This window comes from Panthera uncia, chromosome D4, assembly GCF_023721935.1.
Source record: "Panthera uncia isolate 11264 chromosome D4, Puncia_PCG_1.0, whole genome shotgun sequence".
In the NCBI taxonomy this organism is placed as follows: domain Eukaryota; kingdom Metazoa; phylum Chordata; class Mammalia; order Carnivora; family Felidae; genus Panthera; species Panthera uncia.
In genome coordinates this window covers 8,180,129-8,204,734 of record NC_064807.1, presented here as the reverse complement: position 1 = coordinate 8,204,734, position 24,606 = coordinate 8,180,129, and the positions used below count along the sequence as shown (strand labels likewise).

The 24,606-nt window shown below is 40.9% G+C and overlaps 1 protein-coding gene and 1 non-coding gene across 4 annotated transcripts in view; both read right to left on the bottom strand.

Annotated features, from left to right (window-relative positions):
- LOC125924495 (histone-arginine methyltransferase CARM1-like) overlaps positions 1–24,606 on the bottom strand; it is a 278,914-nt gene that overhangs the window by 176,267 nt on the left and 78,041 nt on the right. For all 3 annotated transcript variants that reach the window (XM_049633044.1, XM_049633052.1, XM_049633061.1), the window contains exon 2: positions 7,974–8,099. In XM_049633044.1, the coding sequence (XP_049489001.1) occupies positions 7,974–8,099 (126 nt within the window). The remainder of the gene's footprint in view (positions 1–7,973; positions 8,100–24,606) is intronic.
- LOC125928336 (U6 spliceosomal RNA) lies at positions 6,558–6,664 on the bottom strand. The gene has a single exon (XR_007459635.1). It is a non-coding gene; the product is annotated as a U6 spliceosomal RNA (small nuclear RNA).

The window sequence follows — 24,606 nt, the reverse complement described above, 5'->3', positions numbered from 1 at the left end:
TTGGCAGCTGTTGACTCACTTCTAAATCTAAAATAGCAGCCTCACATTTCAAATGCCACATTCTCTCACTCCGGAGAAGCCGAGCGCATCTCAAAAATTCAGCAATTGTGTCTGATGGGCAGTGACACCAGCCGACAGCTCACTGTCAACACCTAGGCTGACAAATGACAATCAAGACCCCCCTGCCAGCAGGGACCCGGGCCATCTGGGACCCTCTGGGTGACAGCCAGCTTGGCCCTCCCTTGCCACCACTTCCTACAGCTGGGGACTCCGGTCTTTTGCTTCATAACGTGCACCGACAGACCCAGAGTGAGGAGACGGCTGTTCTTACTGTGAGTCTCCCAGGCCAGGAAAATCAGACAGGCAAGTAACTCCTCCGGGGGCTTTCACTGATTTTGAAAACTATTATTAGATTAAACCGAGGAAGCCCATCAATCCGTAAACACCTGCATTTGCAATCGGTTTGGTTCAGGGATTCACGGAGAGCAGTCAAGAGACACATAAACCACAGAATGCAAAGGGGTTAGGAGGCATCCGTGGGAAAATTCTCAAGTCCAGTCTGAAACTCCTGGTAGCAATTATTTTTTCCTTCTTGGAGAACCAGGGAGACTGAGAGATTAGAGCCAGTGTTCTAAAGCAAGGCGGGGGCGGGGGGCGGTCAAGGCCATTATGCTCATTCCTGAAATGTAAGTGACGCACTGAACTGATGAAAAATTTGTATCAGAATTGGTCCCACTTATGCGCTCCTTACTTAGAAATGTTCCTCTTGCTTTTGTGATGGATGTAAACAGATTAAGGAGAACCTTGATCGTTTGTATTCTATATCAGGCAAAAGCAAATTGAACCTGGATTTCATTACTGAGCCCCAAATCCCTGTCTCAGAGAATGTAATGAAAAAGGTCAGGTGATTCTCCCCCCCCCCCGCCCCCCACTTTGTCTGGTAAGTGACTAGAAATCATGTACAGAGGGCTTCGTGTAGGATCAGGGCAGCCGACTCCCATTATTGGCCTCATCACTATCTAGGCTCTTTAAGATACTTTCTTTCACGAAGAAGCCGGGAAGCAGTACAGGTGGTGGATAGAAAATATTTGGTCATTGGATATCCTAGGGAGTAAAATTCATCCCAGTTTCTTAGGACCGTTTCTTCTTTAATTTTTAAAAATATTTTTAATTACTTTTGAGAGAGAGAGAAAGGGAGACAGTGCAAGTGAGGGAGGGGCAAGAGAGAGAGAGGGAGACACAGAATCTGAAGCAGGCTCCAGGCTCCGAGCTGTCAACACAGAGCCCATCGCTGGGCTCAAACCCATGAACCGCGAGATCATGACCTGAGCCCAGGAGGGACGCTTAACCCACTGAGCCACCCAGGAACCCTGAGACCTTTTCTATTGGCATCTCAAAATTTCTACCCCGCCACAACATAAAGACTTAAAGAAAAGTTTTTGTCCAGAAAATGAAAGGCAGCCTCAATTTTGAGAGTCCCTGAAACATCAAATCCCCAGGACTGCTCAGACTTTTGTACCGACTCTGAACAGTACCCTCACGAAACACGGATACCATAGAAACGCGCACTCCATGTGGGCTTTACGAGTACGTTTCCTCGAGGATTAAGTGTTCCAAGTGTGAAGACATTGGACGAAAGGCTTTCCTTGTATTTTTCTTTTGGCACAAGCTCTTTTCATTGTTTCCCTGGCTTCTTTCTTAAAACTACCCAGGTGTCATCGGCGAGGCTGTGCAAGAACGTGGGAAGAGAGTGTGGGCTTTGGAGTCAGGAAGCTAGGGATTCCAATCCGTGGTAGGTTAATTATTAGTCATATTACCTTGAGAAAGTGACTGATCTTCTCTGAATCTCAGTTTCCTCATCAGTAAGATGATCTGTTTAATCTTCCTTCAAGTAGACGGTGTCTTATGTGACAGGTCAAACGTGTATGGTGTAAAAAGTAAAAATGACATTGTGCCCTTAGCCTCATTATGTCCCATTATATAGGACAGAACAATTTTCCATTGCTTAAAGCCTTGCCTTCCTGAAAGTCATGAACTACGACAAACATTCTAAAACATTTGCATCCTGAGATAAGCCACATCCTGATTCTCATTATCGAACGTAGGAATTACTTGTCTTTATTAAAACTGACAGCTTTTCACGGGACCTGGGTGGCTCAGTCAGTTCAGCATCTGAGCAGCTTAGCTCATGATCTCATGCTTCATGGGTTCGAGCCCCACATCGGGCTCCTTGCTGCTGTCAGCACAGAGCCTGCTTCAGATCCTCTGTCTCCCTCTTTCTCTGCCCTCCCCCCACTCTTTCTCCCTCCCTCTCTCTCTCTATCAAAAATAAACATGTTTTTTAAAGTAAAAAAACAAACAAAAAAAACCAACTGAGTGCAACGCCCATCTGGATGTCTGCTCAAGACGTGGGCGCTTGGCCTGCCACAGAGGACCGGACCACGGCGCCCACTGCTCAGGCTGCTGAGCGGCTGCAAGGACCACTGAGTGGTCTTAAGCTGCTCAGCCAGAAAATGGAAATAAGCTTGACAGAAAATAAAGAGTTTCTAAAAGCTGTGATCAAAAAAACCCAACAAAAACAAAAACAAAAAAACAAACAAAACACAAAAAATACCTTAAAACAAAAACAAAAAAACACCCAACTCAAGTGTAATCCAGCTAGAACCGCAGAATGTTCTATTCGACCCACAAACATAGCCTTCTCTCTTCATCTGGGAGCCAGCTGTTGGGAAAGCCAGACGCCCTCACATATGTTTTATTATTGCAGATATAACTCTGCTCGGTCCTCGAAAAATGTTTATCAAGTTTGGCTTCTTTGTTTGACTTTTAACACAGAGGTCTCACTGAGATGCTCACACAGACTTATCCACCAGACCTTCCAAGCTGCATTACTTGAACCATGCACTTTATAAGCCGAGCAGGTCCAGCCCCATGTTCTCTGGCTTCTAGGGTGAGTCTAACTGTACTAACGTAGTGATTTCGTACTGACTTAGTCTGTTTCTAAATTATTTTTCATCTCTTGCTGTCTGGATATCTGCTTTTATTTCTGCCCAAAGCCTATTTGAATTATTTCTACCTAATGGATGTCTGGTCCCCTCTAACAAATGAGAAGTGCCGAGAGGTTCATGTTCATTTTCATTTGGTGCTGTTGGTCTACACTTTGGGGGCTACCTTGAATGACAGAAGCATCTGCTTCTCTACATCAGGTGTTTAGTTTACCAAGACCAGGGGCCTGTCTCAGTAGAATTGTGAAGAGAGGTGCCCTGTGGGATGTCCTTCACTATTGATATTTTCTTTTAGCTACAAGAGACATTCTAAACTGCCTTGTCTGTGCCTGTCTTTGCTGCAAAGGTTGTTCACGTATGCATTTGTTCAACTCAATGTGACCTATGAATGAAATTTCCAAGACTGTCATTCTCTGAGTGTTTATAAATGAGAAAATCTCCCTCCTCCTCACAGAGAAAAAGTGTTGGGAGTAGTTCCTCTGCAGGCCTCTTTCTGGGACTCCTGTTTTACTTAGTACGCCAAGAGTTCAAGGCCTTGACTACTCTTTGCCTGGGCTGTTTCTCAGGGTTGTGTACGCAACAATCAACCTTCAGGTATGAAATAATATCTTCCTCTGGAGCAAAGAGCTTAGCTTGCTTACTGCTTGCTATAAAACAGCGGGTTCTCCAAGCTTGCTGTTCCTCTCCTGTAATGCCTACCATTGCATGTTCAGACACCCATTGGATCCTCTGCACCTGCCTCTGGGTATCGGGGCTCAGAAAACTAACAGTATGCTGACATTCTGTCTACTGCTCTTTCTCGGAGTCATTAACTCCTTACCTCTGAACCAGAAGTCTTGTGCCTTCTGTTAGCATTCATGAAACAGTGGCAAACTAACTTATTAGCTTGCAAGTCAGATAAAATTTTACCCTTCACCATTCGTGGCAGAAACAAATGGCTTTGTAATAGGGTCTGTAATTGTACCTCTTTGTGTCTATGGCCAATCTTTTGAAAGTACCCTTGAAGATCATAGGAAGATTCGGGAAGATCATAGAAATATGTCATTGGCATACGTCACAGATATATTAAAGTCAAAAAGGCAGATCTACCACTGAAGGGAAGGAAACGTTTGCAAATATTTTGTGAGTTGAAACTCATTTCTCTTGGCTTGCAGGACAGAAGGCTCTGATTTGTGGGTTGTACGGTAATTGTACAAATGAGCTAGAATGTATGCTAAAGTAATGAAAATGTTGATTGCTTCTGGCTTTTCATGAATACCCATTACTACTGCCCAGGAAATGTGAAGTGTTCTGAGTGTGTGAATTTCTTTCTTTTGAAAGAAACAGGGAACACTCCTCTCATAATCATGACAGATTAACTGGTACCATACTTTTCCTTCCACTGAAACAAGAAAACTACATGAAACAAGGAAAATATATGAAACAGTGCCGTCAGACAGCAGAGAACAGACAGGCAATGCAAAATTGTGATCCAGAAGGGAAACCAATGAGGACACTGCTACAATTAGCCTGGTTTTCTGTCTAGAGACATTATCCATACTGCAGCACATGGTCTGGAAAGCAAACCAGGACAGAGAGATCTTGCTGAGTTGAAGATACAGAGATTGGTATTCAGAAAGGCTGAAGCTGCTGGAATTTCTAAGGCCGATTACTCGAAAGCAAGCTCTTTCTATATGAAGAAAAAACTAAAAATATTTGCATAGGGCTCCCCTTGAGTTTCTAGCTGAATAAATCTTAAATAAAATATGTGTAGGGTTGATGCCCAGAAGATGGTCAAAACCACAGTGGGCCAAGAATAACTATGAGAGAGCTCTAAGCTGAACAATTCCCAGAGATAACACAGGGTGGGGAGAGCTTCTAGTTCCAGCCAGAGTGGAGGGACCTTGCTGAACAGTTAAGACGTAACAGCAGAAACCAAGGATCAGACACACCTTAGGAGCATGTCGAAACTAGACCTAGAATAAAGACTTCCCTAAGCCGGCCAAGGCAAAACTAAAAAGCAAGTCTCAGAAGAATCAAGCTGACCTAAAATTAGCTAATCCATCTGAGCGAACAAACCTTAATACTCCGTAAAGGAAGTCAGCAGAATCCAAACACCCAATAGCACAACACTTAGAATGTCCAGCTTCCATGACGGAAAGAGATCTGCACAACTTCCAAGTACCTGAAAATTAAAATAATTCTCAATATCTCAGAGACCAAAGAAGTAATCAGAAGAGAAATCAGAATGTATTTGAACAGGATGACAACGAAGATGCAACATAGGGAAGTCTGGTTATATATCAGGAAAGCCAGAATTAGTGGAAGGTTGACGACTTCAGGAAATTATATTAGGAAAGAATAAAAGGACAAAATACTGGCTTAAAGCTTCACTGTAAGAAGTTAAAACACAAGGGCAGAGCAAAATCACAGAATGAAAAAACAAAGAAAATTATAAAGAGCAGAAATCGATGAAATAGAAAAGAGGTAAGCAAAAGAAAAAAAATGCAACCCATAGCTGATTTCTTGAAAAGACTTATAAAATTGATAAACCTCTAGCAATGCTGGTCAAAAAAAGAAAGATCAGACATTAATAACCAATTATCAGGAAAAAAGAAATTATAATAAATATTATGAAGTAAGAGGATAACGTGGAGGGGCGCCTAGGTGGCTTCTCGGTTAAGTGTCTGACTCTTGGTTTCAGCTTAGGTCTTGACCTCATGTCTTCGTGGGTTCAAGCCCCACAGCCGGCTCTATAACGGCAACACAGAACCTGCTTGGGATTCTCTCTTTCTCCCTTTCTCTCTGCCCCTCTCCCACTCATGCTGTCTCTGTCTCTCTCAAAATACATAATAAACTTTGAAAACAATGATAAAAAACGAGGATAACACGTAAACTATGAAGAAATTTTAATCTGACATCTTAGATGAAATGCAGTAATTCCACGGAAGAATATAAAACATCAAATCGACAGGAGGAAAAAATCTGAAGTGTCCTATATCTACTAAATCAATCTATTGCTAAAACCTTAAGCCCCAGTCACTTCGCAGGTGAATCCTATCAAAAATTTAATGAAGAATTAATACCAGTTCTATGCAGACTATTTCATTCCAGGTAACTCACTACATTTATACAATATGATAGTCTCAACAGATCCAGAAAAATACTTAACAAAATCTAATGCCTAATTATAATAAAAATTTCCAACAAGCTAGGGAAAGAAGTAAACTTCCCCGATGTGATCATTGGCACCCACAAAAGATAGACCACACACATTATACTTAATGGTGACAAGTGGACTTTTCCTTACAATCAGGAGAATGTCAAGGACAATTGCTTTCCCAGATCTATTCAACATTGTACTGGAAGTCACAAGAATTTCAAAAAGTCAAGAAAAAAACATAAAAGGCATAAAGATCAGAAAACAGGGAAAGTCATCTCTATTTGCAGATGACAGTTTCGTTTTTGTTTTCGTTTTTTTTTATTTTATTTTTAATTTTTTTAAATTTACATCCAACTTAGTTAGTATATAGTGCAACAAGGATTTCAGGGGTAGATTCCTTAGTGCCCTTTAAAAATATGGAACGCTTCGCAAATTTGCGTGTCATCTTTGCACAGGGGCCACGCGAATCTTCTCTGTATCGTTCCAATTTTAGTATAAGCGCTGCCGAAGCGAGCACGACAGTTGTTTTTTTTAACATAGGAAATTCTAAGGAATCTAAAAGAGAACTACTAGAACTAGTAAGTGACTATAAAAGGTTGTGGTATCCAAGATTAATATTGAAAATTAATTAGAGACTTCCAGGGAGGCTGGCGGAGTAGGAGAATCCTGGGCTTAACTTGTCCCATGGATACAACTCGATAACACCCACAACAGAGTGACTAACCCAGAAAATGACCCGAAGACTGGCAGAACAGAGTCTCCACAGCTAAATGTAGAGAAGAGGCCACACTGAAGAGGGTAGGAAAGGTGGAGACGCGGTCGGGAACCAAACTGACCCACGGGACTGTCTGTAGGAGGGAGGGATAATGTGGGCACAGAGAGGGGAAAGAAACAGATTATCACACCAGGCACCCCAGACACAGGGACCTACACTGGGAAGATGAATCCCCGTAACATGTGGCCTTGAAAACCAGAGGGGCTTAGATGTGCTGGTTATTATCATGTCCTCTGAAATGCATCATAAAAATAAGATGGACAGATGGATGAACAGAGAATGGAGACGGACAGACATGTGATACGTTCCTCACTCTGGCTGACTCCTGCATGAGTGGAATTTCAAAGCAAGAACCCAGGTTAACTTCTTTATCCCAAGTAGTTATGAAACAGCTTAGGATATTTTAGCTAACCAGAGGAGACTATTTACCAAACCTAATGGTTTACACTGTCTGGATTAACACCAAGGATCAATTTATATCCAAGTTAAAAAAATGACCATCGACCACCTAAGGTAGACCCGAGGCACTGATAGCCTTCATTTCCTTGATCAGATTCACAATCTTCCAGAGGGCCTTTCCGTCCCTTCTTAAAACGCTTCCGGTTATACTCTACCTCCCTGCCGCTGTTCATTTGTCGTCCGGAGTCTAAAAATGTTCAGCTGATGATTCAAAGACAAAAACAAGGTCGAATCATTCTGAACGGCACTACACTTGAAACGCCACATTTCTGCAAACAACCTCCTCTTCAAGAAGAAGCAACAGTAAGTGACAACGACTGGGACAATCCTTCCTGGCCTCTCCCTCGGCTCTGGATGGAGGAGGACCAAAAGGGGGGCCAAGAATAACAGCATTCTCATGGTCTATGAAAAGGCTGGTTGTTCTCTAGCCACGGTGTCAGGTAAGCACTGGTTTCAAAGCCGGGTCTCGGTTGATGACAGCTCACATCAGGAAACACACCACCAGAGCCAGCCAATCAGTAACAGCAAAGTCACCCAATCAGGAGACTCGGCCTCAGAAAAGCCAGGGAGCCAGGACAGGCGCAAAACTTACCCGCGTGAGATTCAAACTTCAAGAGAGCACTGCTGTATCCCAGAGTGATCAAGACTGATTCCTTCCCCACGCGGCAACATTCCGTGTCTCTGTTGAGTAAGCATTTAAAGACACAGACGCCATCAGCTACAAAGGGTGAAAAAAAAAAGAAAGGATTAGGAAAACCCATTTTGAGCATTGTAAAAAGGTTCCGCAACGCCATTCCTCTATTTCTCTCATGTTCTCAAGGCTCTCCATTTCTTTCTACTTAATAGAACGCCTCTTGAGACGTAAGAGGATATGAGGGTCGGAGATAAAAGACGAATTTAACTATGGCCCCATACCAATTTTTTGCAGGTGGGTTAGCACAGAGCTCAAAACTCTTGACTTATGTCCCAGGCCCCATTCCCTATAAACCTTGTACTCCCCAAATCATTTTGTATCCCTTGATGGCATTCCAGGAAAGTCAGGGAATGTCCCTGTGGGGTGATTCTTTTTTTTTTTTTTTAAGTTTATTTGAGAGACGGGGGGAGAAGGCAGAGAGAGAGAGGGAGAGGGGGAGGGAGACGGAGAGGGAGGGAGGGAGGGAGGGAGGGAGGGAGGGAGAGAGAGAGAGAGAGAGAGAGACAAAGAATCTCAATCAGGCTCCACGCCGTCAGCACAGAGCCTGATGTGGGCCTCGAACTCACGAACCATGAGATCATGAGCCGAACAGAAATCAAGAGTTGCTGCTTAATGGACAGAGCCACCCCGGCGCCCCCCTGTGGGTGGCTCTTGAGGTGGGTAATTCTCGTATGTGCCAGAGATCTCACATAATCTTCACTGTAAGCATTGTCACCGCCAGCGTCTTGGCACAAAGACAAGGCAGAGCCTTTAGGTCCAAATATGCATAGCTAGAAAGTGGCAGAACCAGAATTAAGACCCAAGATTAAATTTGACTCCAAAGCCCACTGTTGCTCCTCCCACATTGTGCAAGGCAGGCTCAGTCAACAGGGAGCTTAGTTTGTGCAAGCGGGGCCATGGTGAGCAGCCAGGCTCTCGTTAGCTTCATACATAGGTAACTGGGAAGCGACCTGCTATTCCTTCTTTTACAAGTTAAACAGGTCTTGGCGTTGGGGCAGCTGTAGGGTGGGGACAATAGTAATCAACTTGGGTTCTGTTCTTATCTCTGAGATTTACTCACCTAGGGACTCCAAGCACCTAATTGCACTGAATCACATTTTTTTTCACTATGTAAAATGAAAACACTGAGCTTATTCCACGAGCTTTGTGTGAAGACTGAATAATAAAGGTAAAATAATTTCCCAAATCCCATGAAAAGGAATTTTAGGTGATGTGATTTAATGTCATTGCTCTCATTATAAAGATCTTCATTCCCATCCTTAATGTCTTACATTTTCCCTTACAAGATCAAATGCAGTAAGTGCTTTGACTTAAAAACATAATTACATATAAAATTCTACTGTTACGTGAGTATGTGGCACATTCATGCAGACCCATTCAACACACACACACACACACACAGAGTTAAGATGACCAAATATTTTCAAATATTTTCAGCCGTTACTTCAACTGAATGATTACCTCCTGACGGAAGCATTCACATATATTTCGCACAAAACATCCCGGCTGGTTAAATAGCGCAGATGTTTTGAAAACATTTTCCTGGCATAAAGCATGATTGCAGGTTTAACTGTTACAGCCCAGTCAGTGTCTCAAAGGCGTCGATGTCTCCTCACAAGAACGCAGCCACTAGTAGATGCAGAAGAGGGAGTCTGGGGCTCTTGTATATATAATACGTTTTCTTTAAATCACAAGAAATGTGGCTTTTTCCCAAGAAGTTAAGATTTTCTGCATTTACCAATTGTTTTCTTATGGTTTTGAAGTAGGATGAGAGAAAATAAAGATGTTGGCCTTCTCCAGGACCTTGCACACACACAACTATTACAGCCTGGGAGCTGGGAGCTCTTTGCAGGCAGGAGTGACTTTATTTTTTAGAATCACGATCTTTTCTTCCTCTGAATCAAAACCCGGCACAGTACCTCGTACTTAATACCTTTTGAAGCAGTGAAAGCATTTCTCCACATATTGATTACATGCCTCTCAGAATAGAATAAAAGCATCAAAATTTATCTGGTTCAATTCTCCTGAAATAGATATGGTCAGAATTTTTGTTTGTTTTGCTGTTGTTTGCGTGTTCAGTTACGATTTGATATTGCTGTTTTTTCCTACTTTCAGACGTTGCAAAATGCCTGACCATATATCCCCTTTTCTTCATCCTCTCCTATCCTCTGTTTAGATATGGGCGGAGCAGATCTTTTTTAAGTATGCCAAAAAATCCAGGAAGTACTTGTAACTGCTTAATTTTTGTAATCTACCTTTGCAAAAAAAGATTTATAAAGTTTTTTTTTAATGTCTCTTTTTGAGAGAGAGGGACAGAGTGTGAGTGGGGGAGGGGCAGAGAGAGAGAGAGAGACAGAGAGACAGAATATGAAGCAGACTCCAGGCTCTGAGCTGTCAGGAGAGATCCCGACACAGGGCTCGAACTCATGAGCCACGAGATCATGACCTGAGCTGAAGTCAGAAGCTTAACCGACTGAGCCACCCAGGTGCCCCGCAAAAAAAAAACCAAAAATCAAACAAACAAAAAAACCAAAATCAATGCTTTAAACAAAATTGAAAAGTAATTATCAGCTCGGAAAATATTTTCAGCATACCCAGCAAAGATTTAATATCCTCATGATACAATTAACTCAAAAAAATAAGAAGGAACATCCTTATTGATTAGTAAGAGGGATCAGTAGGCAACTGACAACTAGAAAAATGCCAAAAGCAAAACGAATATGAGTAATGAATTTCAGGGAGACTCAAAGAAATGTGTAATAGAAGAATGAGATCTAAATTTTTATGCCTCAAAAAAAAAAAAAAAAAGAACATTTTAGGGGCACCTGGGTGGCTCAGTCAGTTAAGCGTCCGACTTCGGCTCAGGTCATGATCTCGCGGTCTGTGAGTTCAAGCCCTGCGTCGGGCTCTGTGCTGACAGCTCAGAGCCTGGAGGCTGTTTCGGATTCTGTGTCTCCCTCTCTCTGACCCTCCCCTGTTCATGCTCTGTCTCTCCCTGTCTCAAAAATAAATAAAACGTTAAAAAAAATTTTTTTATGCCTCAATGTCAAAATTTTTAAAATACATATTAACAACACCAAATACTGGAAAGCGTATGCAAATACGGTGAACAGCAGTTACTGTATAAGTTTGCACGTAAACTTCCTATTTCTGGGGTGTATTCTGCCCACGGGGCTCAAAGTTTAAAGTCAGTGTATTCTTTGCTGGACATTCTGCTCATAATCATTTCTTCCAGGATGTACCTGGTCAAGTGCGGATGAATATATATTCAAGGACGTTCATCTTACAGTTGTTTACTCATAAGAAAATGCAGAGAAGAGGAGTCCACCCTGTACATAGTTGGTTAAATCGAACATGATGCCTTCGTGGCAGGTTGCAAAACAGTACAGCAATTTAAAGTGTTTATCTTCACAGAAAGCTGTTCAAAAAGGTACACACCAAAACGTCATCAGGGGTTTCCTCTGCATGGAGAGATGTGGGGTCATTTTTACTTTTCCCTTTATAGGGTTCTGCCTTGTTTGAATTTTCCATGTGACTACTTATTTTTAACAATCAGAGAATACAAGCAATCAAATAGAAAACACACTACCCTTACTGGTGTATTTTACCACATTCTCATCTTGGTGGGTATTACCATTCTTTTCATTTTCTCATTTATTAGATATTAATTGGTAGTTTTAGATATATTCAAAAATATATTCGTTCAGAAATACTGACTTCGGGATTAGTGTATCTAATATAAGCATTATTTTAATTCTCATTTTTAAAATCATTCACAGAAGTGAGGAACACCCAGTCGGTTGAGTGTCCAACTCTTGATTTCGGATCAGGTCATGATCCCAGAGTTGTGATATCAAGCCCTATGTCGGGCTCTGCACTGACTGTGCAGAGCCTACTTGGGATCTTCTCTGTCTCTCTCTCTCTCTCTCTCTCTCTCTCTCTCTCTCTTCCTCTGCCCTTCTCCCCTGCTCATGCTCTAAGAAAATAAAATTTAAAAAAATAAATTAACTCATAGAAATAAATATTTTCTCATGCTTTCTGTTTGCTAACCTTATAACTTCGACTAATTTCCTTTCCTATCCTTAGACGATGTTCGCACATAAACCAAACATTCTAGTTGCTTTCTGTTAACTAATGTGAGCAGTATAATAGTGCAGCTATCAAGTGTACAATCAAGTGTATTATCCACCAAGAAATGTGTCTTTTTAAGTTTAAAGAATCTGTATCAGAAAAATAAGGAATACAATAAACAACTGTTGGGGGCACATCAAAATCCAAGACCATGAAACACCATTACAACACTGACAAAAAGTGGGGGTGGCGGGGAGATCATTTCCACCATACGTTGTACATCTATCTTCCTACCAAGCTATTACTAGTAATAATAATAAAAAGTACATTTCCAGAACATTCTGACTCTACAAACATTTCCTTCATCTTTTCAGTGGCACAGAAGGCTGGGTGCTTCTGTGTCCTTGCTGTCATTCTGCTTTTGAACTTTGCCTTCATCTGGGACACCTTTGCTTACTTCTTCAAAGGGCAAGTCCTGGATCTGCCAGCCGAGTGACAAGCACCAGAAGTTCATGTGCACAAAACTTGGGCAGCTTTAGAAAAGCCCAGAGCTTTGTTGCTTCCTCCTTGAGGAAAAGCCATTTGTTCTCCCAGAAGATTCTCAAAGAAAACCTTGACAGTGGTAAATCTAGATGCCTGTTCTATCTTCCACCTAGCCTCATCTGACAAGACTCCCAGAGGCATACCAAGAAATCCAGGATCTACCTGTGTTACGAGTACATCCAGCTGTCAGCGCTGAGCCTGATGTGAGGCTCGAACTCACAAACCACGATATCATGACTTGAACCAAAATTAAGAGTCGGACGCTTAACCAGCTAAGCCACCCTGGCGTCCCTATTAACTAAAATTTTCTACTTCTCCACCTATGTACCTCCTCTTTCAGCCGTTGCAAATGCCAAAGTCAAATCTCCACAAAAAAGCTACAATACTAGTTGACCAAGAACATTAGGTATCAGGCATGGTCTAGAACAGAGGTTCTAAAATAGATTTTTATATATAAAGTCGGGAAAGAAGAGCACTCATGACCTAATAATATGGCATTTATGCCAATTCTTTGCCCAGCGACCCTTTTACTATTTTTCTGTCTAGAAATACAAGTTAGTCTACCTAAGGAATGTGTTTTCTAGAAAGAGATCTAAACAATGATTGTATAAGCAGCGCCTCTATAGATAGAATAAAGTATATAGACAACTGTGCAGTTATTATTTTTGACGAATTTAACCAGAAAAAAGGTATATATTAAAAAAAAAAAGAGGACAGGATTATGTCACTCCAGGAAATCTACTATTAGAATTAGCCATACTGATCGTATTAACACCACCATTTCCTATGAGATATGACCCAATACTAATAAATGATACATGACGGCCTCTCCCTTCTCCTCTGGAGAATTTTGTATTTGAAAAATTAGATCCTAGGCTTTCGCTTGCTGGAGTGAAAACGGAAAATGGACTGATGGATTCAGGTCAAAAGGGGCCAAGCGAGCGTTAACAGCAGAAAAGAGAACGGGAAGGTATGTGGGAAATGCAAGACAGGGCTTTGGAGGAGCTTTTGGAATTGAGAACTGGGATAGTATCTGTAGGTGGAAGAGAGAAAGAAAGAGAAAAACACGGAAGTGAGGCTCTTAAGCCATTAGTCTCAGAAGACCAACACTGTCGTCACCGATTATGATTACTCAGTTGTCTGGTTGTTTTGCTGTTGGTTTCGTTTGGGTTTGTTTTTGTTTTGGGGGGGTTTTGGCAAATGTATCATCCCCTTCCTCTACATTTTTTTATAGTTACACTAAACCTGCACTGTCAGATTAGCCATCCATCACGTAGCACAGTGGTTTCCTCCCAGCCACCATTTAGCAATTACTTGCTGCTCACAGCAAGTCCTCTGTAGATGCCTCTCCAGTCGCTGTGCTTGTCCAAAGTCATTGTCTAGCAGAGTCTGAAGAAGGGCTCAGGGAAACACAGTCTTCGGCAGATTCCTTAAGAAGGGTCACGGAAGCAATATTCCCTGAACTCTTGCAGGCCAACAGTCATCACTGTCCTTTACGTTTTTGAAGGTCGGTTTTTCCAGATATGGAACCATTGGCTCACATTTTCTTTCTCTGCGGACATCTCCGATACAGTCTTCCAGTTTCTTCTAGCACACAGCATTACTGTCAAAAAGACTGATGATAATCCCCTTTTCTTTCATGTATAGGTAATATACGAATGTTACCCAGATATCCAAAGGGTTTCCTCTCTTTCTTTAAACATCAGTAAATTTTACTGGAATGTGGTTTATACTAGCCATTCTAGGTCAATATTTTCAGGTACAAAGGCTTTCTTTCAATAGATATTTTCCATTTTTTTTATGTTGACAAAATTTCTCAATTATAATTTTAGTATTTGTGTTATTTCTTTGCTACCTTCCTCTCATCTATGCATTGGATCTTCTTGGCAGATCATTGATATTTGAAATTTTCTTTTGACCCCTTTTGATCTCTTTTCACATTTAAATATTTTTCCATCTTTTCTCCTTTATTTGATGTATTTCCTGTTCCTTATAGTTTAATCTTCATTTCTAAAATTATTTTCTTTTATTTATAAGTATAATCTTGAATTCTATCATTTCATTTCTGTGTTGGCTAATTCTTCCGTATGTTATTCTTGAATGTCTTGTACGATTTTCTTAATTTCTCTGATTTTTAAAAAAAAATTTTTAATTTTTTTATTTTTTTAAAATTTACATCCAAGTTAGTTCACATATAGTGCAACGATTTCAGGAGTAGATTCCTTAGTGCCCCTTACCTATTTAGCCCATCCCCCCTCCCACAACCCCTCCAGTAACCCTCAGTTTGTTCTCCATATTTATGAGTCTCTTCTGTTTTGTCCCCCTCCCTGTTTTTATATTATTTTTGTTTCCCTTCCCTTATGTTCATCTGTTTTGTATCTTAAAGTCCTCCTGTGAGTGAAGTCATACAATTTTTGTCTTTCTCTAATTTCACTTAGCATAATACCCTCCAGTTCCACCCATGTAGTTGCAAATGGCAAGATGTCATTCTTTTTGATTGCTGAGTAATACTCCATGGTGTATATATATACCACATCTTTTTTATCCGTTCATCCATCGATGGACATTTGGGCTCTTTCCACACTTTGGCTATAAACATGGGGGTGCATGTGTCCCTTCGAAACAGCACACCTGTATCCCGTGGATAAATGACTAGTAGTGCAATTGCTGGGTTGTAGGGTAGTTCTATTTTTAGTTTTTTGAGGAACCTCCATACTGTTTTCCAGAGTGGCTGCACCAGCTTGCATTCCCACCAACCACGCAAAAGAGATCCTCTTTCTCTGCATCCTCACCAACATCTGTTGTTGCCTGAGTTGTTAACGTTAGCAATTCTGACAGGTGTAAGGTGGTATCTCATTGTGGTTTTGATTTGTATTTCCCTGATGATGAGTGATGTTGAGCATTTTTTCACGTGTTGGTTGGCCATCTGGATGTCTTCTTTGAAGAAGTGTCTATTCATGTCTTTTGCCCATGTCTTTTCTTCACTGGATTGTTTTTTGGGTGTTGAGTTTGAGAAGTTCTTTATAGATTTTGGATACTAACTCTTTATCTGACATGTCATTTGCAAATATCTTCTCCCATTCTGTCGGTTGCCTTTTAGTTTTGCTGATTGTTTCCTTCGCTGTGCAGAAGCTTTTTATTTTGATGAGGTCCCAGCTATTCATCTTTGTTTTTGTTTCCCTTGCCTCCGGAGACGCGGTGAGTAAAAGTTGCTGTGGCCAAGGTCAAAGAGGGTTCTGCCCGCTTTCTCCTCGAGAATTTTGATGGCTTCCTGTCTTACATTGAGGTCTTTCATCCATTTTGAGTTTATTTTTGTGTATGGTGTAAGAAAGTGGTCCAGGTTCATTTTTCTGCATGTCGCTGTCCAGTTTTCCCAGCACCACTTGCTGAAGAGACTGTCTTTATTCCATTGGATATTATTTCCTGCTTTGTCAAAGGTTAGTTGGCCATATGTTTGTGGGTCCATTTGTGGGTTCTCTATTCTGTTCCATTGATCTGAGTTTCTGTTCTTGTGCCAGTACCATACTGTCTTGATGATTACAGCTTTGTAGTATAGCTTGAAGTCTGGGGTTGTGATGCCTCCTGCTTTGGTTTTCTTTTTCAAGATTGCTTTGGCTATTTGGGATAATCTCTCTGAATTTTTAAAAAAAATCTAAACTTACAGACATATTTTGGAGCGTGTATCTTTCTAGCATGCTTTCATGGTTGGTGATGATGTTGTTTTGCCCCTTATTGCCTTTTTTCTCATAGTAACTCTGCATGGCATTTGACCTCAACACTTTTCTGTTGTTCATTTCTTGTGAATACCATTTTACTAAACTTTTAGAAGGATGATAATTGCACATGTAGTTTTATAAGACACACCAAATTGCTTTCCAGAGTGATGGTGCCATTTCACATTCCCATCAGCAATGGACAAATAATCCAATTTCTCCACATCCTCAAAGCATCTGGTGTTGTCACTATTTTTTGCTGTAGACATGTTTATAGTCGTGTGGTGTTATCACATCGTGGGTTCAATGTGCACTTCCCTGATGACTAATGATGCTGAATATTTTTTATGTGTTTATTTACCATCTGTATATCCTCTTCTGTTCATGTGTTTTTACCCATTTTTTAAACTATTTTTTTAACTGTTGGGTTTTGAGAGTCCTTATATTCTAGATCCTGGTCCTTTGTTATATACATACATGTGGTATGCAAATATTTTTCTCTCGTTCTGTAGTTTGACTTTTCATCCTTTTAACAGGATATTCCACAAAGTAAAAGTTTCCAATTTTGATGAGATCCAACTGATCGTTTTTTCCTTTTGGTGTCAAGAGGAACCTGACCATCTTTTGGTGCCAAGCCTAAGAACTCTTTGCCTCCTTGACTTTGCTCATTCTATGGTTTCATTACATCTTGACAACTGTGACCATCTCTCCACTGCAATCTGCTCTCGTAACTGAAGTGAGTTCACACTGCTTCCAGGTTACAATTAATGAAGCACATGCACAGTCGTTGCACAGCTCTGCTCAAACCTTCAAGGATGTCTACCCCCACCCAGGCACCTTCCCAAACCACCCCCCAAACATATACCAGATAGCCAAACTAAGGACCAGCTGATCTCCAAAAAGGGTTTATAATTATGGGGAAGTAGGGATGTGAAATTCAAGAGCGGGACTTCTGAAGTGACACAGCTCCCCTTCTGCCACTCAAAATACGACGTAACTTATAATGTCCATTTCAAACGCCACCACCTCCATGGTACTTTTCCTGATGGCCCCCAACTGGTAGATGTTATCACCCCCGCCACCCCAAGAGCACGTTGTGCCTCTCTTACAGCCTTTTGCTTCTTCTCTGATTTGCACCCCCATCTTACTCATTGTGCAAGACATCACACCCATCAGGCGCAAGGAACTGTGACCTCTTTGTCTTTGATTCCCGCAGGAGACCTGGTACACAGCAGGGACCAATGCTGGTGACATGACCGCAACCACCAACGGCATCACTCGCGTTCAGACACACATCACTCAAGTTCAGACTCAAGTTCAAACTCAACCACATGGCCTATTTGCCTTACCCACCGTTAAAAACAAAACAAAGTAAACGGACAAACTTCGCTCATGTCTCTAGCCTCTGAATCAGCTTTAAAATGTTTTTAACCATTGCCTCTTTTCTTCCATATCCTTGTTTCCACACATGACCACGGCAGAAAGAATAAACACTGAAACTAACTCCGTAATGAAACTTTAAACACTTCTGTGACCAATATTTTCAAATCAGAAGGAAGTAACTTTTCATCCTGTCTTTAGCAAATTAGCACTCCACCTCCCGAATAGCTTCCCTAGACACCCAATGCTCCCTCAAATTTATTTGAGATGCTTGTCTGAGTAATCCTTCAGCTCTCCCCGCCCCCCGCCATTTCTCAAGGTGGGAAAGTGACCAGGTGCTCAGAGAGCCCTAGGAATTCTAGGAAAATAGGAGCGGATCTTGTTCTGTTTTTAATCCCAACTCTTTCTGATCATACACTCGTCTACTGCTTCTAGCACGGCACTCAGCACATAGGATAGGACTGATACACACTGAATTAAACAAGTGAATCAATACAGTCACAGAGGTAGCTCCCTAAACCACATAAAAAAGAAAGACTGTGAAACCTCAGAGCATTACAGATATCAAAGTGTCCACTGAACACTTGGTATTTTTAATTGACTTTTTTTTTTCTGCTCTGGCAAACGGTTGGGATCTTTGGGTTTATAAAAGGTTTTCCCAGTTATGGTAGGAGGTCAAAAGAAAAACCTGTCTTCCTCATTTCTCCACAGAAACAGGCAAAATCCTCCTACTCTTCCTCAGGAAGCTGCTTCTCTTAGATTTCAATTTCATTTCACTGTGAATGTATCTTTAGAGTGACTAAAAACTGTAGAGTCTACGTGCTGTCTGGGCGGCATTTTCTCCGATCACCAGCTCTCTCCTGGTGGCTTCGAAAGACTATAAACTGTCTTCTTGTAGTTATTCAATTGGGGATAATTGCTCCAATGTGGACAACTGGGGATTCAACTGGGGAGAATTGCTCCAGGGAGCAGCTAGCCATCCTTGTGGCACACTTTCATGACCTTCACCTCGTCTGTTCCTCACTGCTTGTCATGAGGAAGGGCTCCTGATGCCTCTTCTCTCCACAGCGATCCTGACGCTCAGAGTTACCTGGATGTTTGCGTCACCTCACCTCTGTCCCGATCGCTACCCTCTATTTTCATCACGCCGCATCGCACAGCTCCCTACGACAAGTAAAAAAAGCAAAGAGGAAGAAGACAGAGGCATTTCAAAATTTCTCCATACGCGAGCTCTGAGATCCTGTTTTCAAAGCAGTAAGGTGTAAATATTCCCGACTTTTGCAGCTTAACCTTAGTTACTCTTACAAGCCTATTTCGGGGCACCTGGGTGGCTCGGTGGGTTAAGCGTGACTCCTGACTTCGGCTCAGGTCATGAACTCACTGTTCGTGGGTTCGAACCCCGCGTTGGGCTCTGTGCTGACAGCACGGAGCCTGCTTAGGATTTTCTCTCCTCTCTCTGCCCATCCTCTGCTTTCTGTCTTTCAAAATAAATAAAAATAAACTTAAAAAAAAAGCCTACTTCAAACTCCAGCTGTCATGAATGAATTGACCATGCATGCAAGCGTTTATTTCTGGGCTTTCTATTCTGTTCCAGTGGTCCAGGTACCTGCTTTTATGCCAGAACCATACTGTTTTGATTACTGCAGCTTTATAACACAGCTGAAAGGTTAGGAAGTGTGAGGCATCCAGCTTTGTTCTTCTTTGTCAGGACTACGTCGGCTGTTTGGGGTCTTTTGTGATTCCATAAGAAGTTTCAGAATTGTTTTTTCTACTTCTGTAAAAATGCCACTGGAATCTTGATAGGGATTACACTGAATCTATAGATGGTTTGGGGCAGCAGGGACATTTGAACAATATTAATTCTTCCAAGCCATGAACCCAGAATACCTTTCTATTTTTTGCGTGTCTTGTTCAATTTCTTTCATCAGTGTCTTGTGGATTTCAGTGTCGAGATCCTTCCCTTTCTTGGTTAAATTTATTCCTAAGTATTTTATTGTTTTTAATGTTATTGCAAACAGGATCATTTTCTTTATCTCTTTTTCAGATAATTTATTGTTAGTATAATACATGTCTTTAAAATGAAAGAGGTACTGGAATAGAACCAAATAGAAATTTTAGAAATTAAATTAAAAACTACCACCATAGATGAGTTGAAAACAGATTTGTGAGAAAATTTTTAATTGAAAAAAAAAAAAAAACAGATTACAGAGATACCTGGGTGGCTCAGTCGGTTGAGCATCAGATTGCGGCTCAGGTCACGATCTCCCAGTTCAGGAGTTCGAACCCCGCATTGGGCTTGTTGCTATCAGCACAGAGCCTGCTTCCTGTCCCCCTCTCTCTCTCTGCCCCTCCCCCACTGATGCTCTCTCAAAAATAAAAAAAAATTTTTAATAAAAATAAAAAAACAGATTAGATGCAGCTGAAGAAAGAATGAAACAGAAAACACATGCTGGGCAACCTTATAGATTGCCTCTGAGAAAGACGAAGACACAGAAAATGTGAAATCAGTTAAGAGACCGAGGCCATAATAAGATCTAATTTAGCCTTCATAAGAATTGTATGAGAAGGGAATAGAACAACAAGGAGAGAAATATAATGGATGGCAACATCGGAACTGAAATTATGGAAAATATGCATCTTCATATACAAGAAGCAAGAGTTACCGTCAGGATAAAGGAAAATAAAATTCTGTATTTAGATACACTCTGGTAAAATTGCAATGCCAAAACAAGCCAAAACAAAGACAAATATGCCAAAACAAAGACAAAAAACATGAAAAAAGCCAGAAGAAAAAAACCAAGTCGACTACATGGGAATGAAAAGTACACTGACAATTTCCAAAAGAACGGAGCTTCCTTTTGTGTTCTTATCACAAACAATTGTCAGACTCAGAAATCAAGAAGTGTTTTTTTGTTTGCTGTTTTTTTTAAGCTGACACTCTGGCTCAAAACTAACCTGAGGTTTTAAACCAAACTCTTTTATGAAATTATGGACTTGAAAGACCCTTGAGGTCGTATCACCTAACTACTTACTCAAGGAGGACCTAAAGCCTGGGTTTTAAGTGATTTCTCTAAGACCTGAGAGTTAGTTAAAAGAGCAGGTCTGGCCCTAGACCTTTAGTGTCTTCCATCAATCTCCCCACAAGTGGAAATCTGCAAAATTGGGATTATCTTTAGTTTACTACATTTGCCTTATAACACTTATTCCAAAAACCTTAAATTATCTGCCAATTCATACACACGCGCATTCATACCGACACGCCTCTTGCACATGCTGATAATATTACCACTGATTAGAAAACATACCAAAAAATGGTCACGGTTTCTGAAACTCTGGGCAAATCAGAAGCAGCTCTTATGGAGCCTGGACGGCTCCCTGCAGATACCGATCGTTTACCACCCGGTGTACGAGATTGCATGAGACTCTCCTGCGCGTAAGCTGTAACAGCGTTTTCCTTGCTCAGCACTACCCAAGTTCTGTTGGTTATTTCCAGCTGGAGAAATCTGAGCACATGCGATCACCTTCCTTATTACCTTCAGGTGGTAAGTAATTTATTTGCGGGTCAAGATTCTGGATGTGTGGATGATTCACACGTTGAAATAGAAATAGACTTGGAAAAATTACACCCAAAGTTATCTCTTTACCAAGTAAACAAAGAATCTCTTCCTGTTAGTTAAGCCGAGAATTGCAGAACTAAAAAGAACCCAAGTTTCTGCATATCATTGCGGCCCAAAGGGTGCTCCATGGACCAGCGCCTTAGCATCACCTGAAGCTTGTCGGAAACATAGACTCTCAGGCCTACGCCCAGAATCTGGATCCGAGTATGTACCTTTGCGAGATTCCAGGACGACTCATGAACAAGAAAGTTTGAGGACTGGTCTAACCATCCTAGCATGAGGGTTCCCTATCCTATTTTTATGTCACACCACATATTCCCTTTTCTCATTCCTTTCTGTTCGTTCATACATTCCTTTATAGCACATGTACCTTTATTCACAGCACTGCCACTATTTGAAAAAGAAAATTCCATAGAGCGCCTGGGCAGCTCAGTCAGTTAAGCATCCAACTTTGGCTCAGGTCATGATCTCACGGTTCATGGGTTCAAGCCCCACCTCTGGCTCTGGGCTGACAGCTCAGAGCCTGGGGCCTGCTTTGGATCCTGTGTCTTCCTCTCTCTCTCTGCCCCTCCCTGTGTCTGTCGCACTCTGTCTGTCTCTCTCAAAAATGAATAAACACTTAAAAGTTAAAAAAAAAAAAAAAAAGACAATTCCTAGATGTGAGTAGTAGACCTCAAAATACCATTAAAACCATTAGGCATTTGACTACATCTCTTTCTCATTCAAAAGTAATTTCCAACACCACTTAAATATGCTTATTAATTCAATGAATGCTTCAATTCCCCTTGAGAAAGATATAATTTAATGTTTTTGCTCCTTTGTGTACATAAAGGTACAACAAGAAACACTCTAATCAGTTATTGAGTGAACCCAGCTCTATGTTCCACCAGTTTTCATAAAAATCAATGATTTAGGAAGGATCAGTTAATGTTTTATTTTCCAAAGTGGTAACTCGATAGATACACCATCTAGAATCTTTTTTAAATTTTTTAACATTTATTTATTTTTGAGAGATAGAGAGAGACAGAGCAGAAGCAGGGAAGGAGTAGAGAGAGGGGGAGACACAGAACCTGAAGCAGGCTCCAGGCTCTGAGCTGTCAGCACAGAGCCCGACATGGGGCTCGAACCCATGAACCGCACGATCATGACCTGAGCCAAAGTCTGAGGCTTAACCAGCTGAGCCACCCAGGTGCCCCTAGAATTTTTAAATGTAGAATACTTTCAATATTCTTTTGCCATTAGGGAACAACTAGGAAACGTTTTTCTAGTGCCATTTAATGCAGGTGACTTCGTCTTGGAATTTTCCAAGAAATTCTAGGTTTGAAGAAAGGACAAGATGATAGGAGCTTCACAGGCAAATGATAATTTTGCCACCACCCCTCTCATTTTATGAAGGAATCCAAATTGGTTGAGCCACTGACTCTTGCTTTCCGCTCAGGTCATGGCACTTGGGAGGGCCAAGTCAGGTTCTGCACTGACAGCATGAAGCCTGCTTGGGATTCTCTCTCTCTCCCTCTCTCTCTGCCCCTCCCCCGCTCGTGCACACTCCCTCTCTCTCTCTCTAGTAAATATACTTTAAAAAAATAAAAATATTTTTTTTAAAAAAAGAGACTCGATCTGATAAAGCACTTGCATTTTTACCGCAGTCACAAAAAGACTCTTTAATGTTTAGATGAGCATGTTTTTAAAGAGCACCATGCGATTTTTCAAATAATTTGAGTTACTCTGTAACTAGGAAAACACAAATAAGAGGGGACAAAATGGTTTGCTCAATAATTGTGTTGAGACAATTGGATAAACATTTAAAATCGTTACATATTTACCTCTCACTTCTCCCTCTAAAAATTATTAGTAGGTTAAAATTTCATTTGTAAAAGAAAAATGAAAGCATAAGAGGGATAACATAAAGGTAAATTGTTAGGTTAACTTGGGCCGCAGAACATTTGGATACGTTTTCCAGGCAGGATACCAATGACAGGAACCACTGAAGAAAAAAACCAAATACATCTGCAATCTATTCTTTGAAAGGACACAAACGTACGACATTACAAACTGGAAACATGCTACCATATTTAACAGAAGGATAATATCGCCAAAGACTCACAAAGAGATAACTAACCTTTCTGTCATTTAAATCTGTGCGGATACTTTTCTATGTTTTTAGTGAATGCTAACATCCAGAGAGATAATACTCTTATACGATGAGAGTGTAGACGATAGGACATTTTGGAAGGACAATTTGGTAATGGATAGCACAAGTTGTTAAAGTAATCATGCCCTCTGACCCAGTAATTTCAGTGTGAGGAGTTTACCCTTAGAATATAATAATGTCTGTGTGGAAGGATTTAATTACAATTCTCTCCACTGTGGTGCTGCTTGTACTTTGGAAAAATTGGAAAAAATTAAATGTCAAGCAATGGGGGATTAATTAAGTAGATGGTGGTAATCCACATGGGAACGCCATGGAATTGCCAAAACTGATGTTAACGTGGGTAGTTGGTCCTTACGTGTTTTAAATGACATGTTTAAATAAAATATTTTGTATAACTCTAATTTTATAAGGAAACAAGTGTCTGGAAGCATCAGCACATAAACTTTAATAGTTTGTGTTTTTTTTAAGTGGTAGGTAGAATCATGGTTTATCTCCTCCCTTGTCCTCATTTTTTAAAGGTTTCAGTGATTCATATGTATAAATTTTAATAAGAAAATAAAAGTTATTTTTACAAAAAAAAGAGAGAGACACATAGTATATGTCTTCTATGCCTTGAAGTGGTAACAACCACTTAGTATTATACTGAATTGAAAGGCACGGAAAATGAATCGTGTGCATGTACATTTCAGCGCACTGAAATTGTCCTCTAGGGAATCACTGGAATGCATCTGACACTGAACTCAAGAAGTGCACCATAAAGAGCGAAAGCATCAAGGCTGAGTGTGTTCGTCTTCCCGCATTTCCCTAAAATGATCTCCAAAGAAGTGCAAGTTCATGAAGAGTAGTTTATGCACATCTTCCTAACTCACTATTATTTTAAAATACCATGCTGTAGGCTGAGTAGTACGCTGTCCTAACTGGACCATCTGCCTTTTTTTTCTCCTAACTCGATCTGTACCTGTTTAATTTTTCCGAGAAATCCAGAACTTGATACAGTGTCCAAAGGAGAGCCTCTGTCCAGAGTAAGGCCACCCTCTCAAAAACTACAAGCCAAA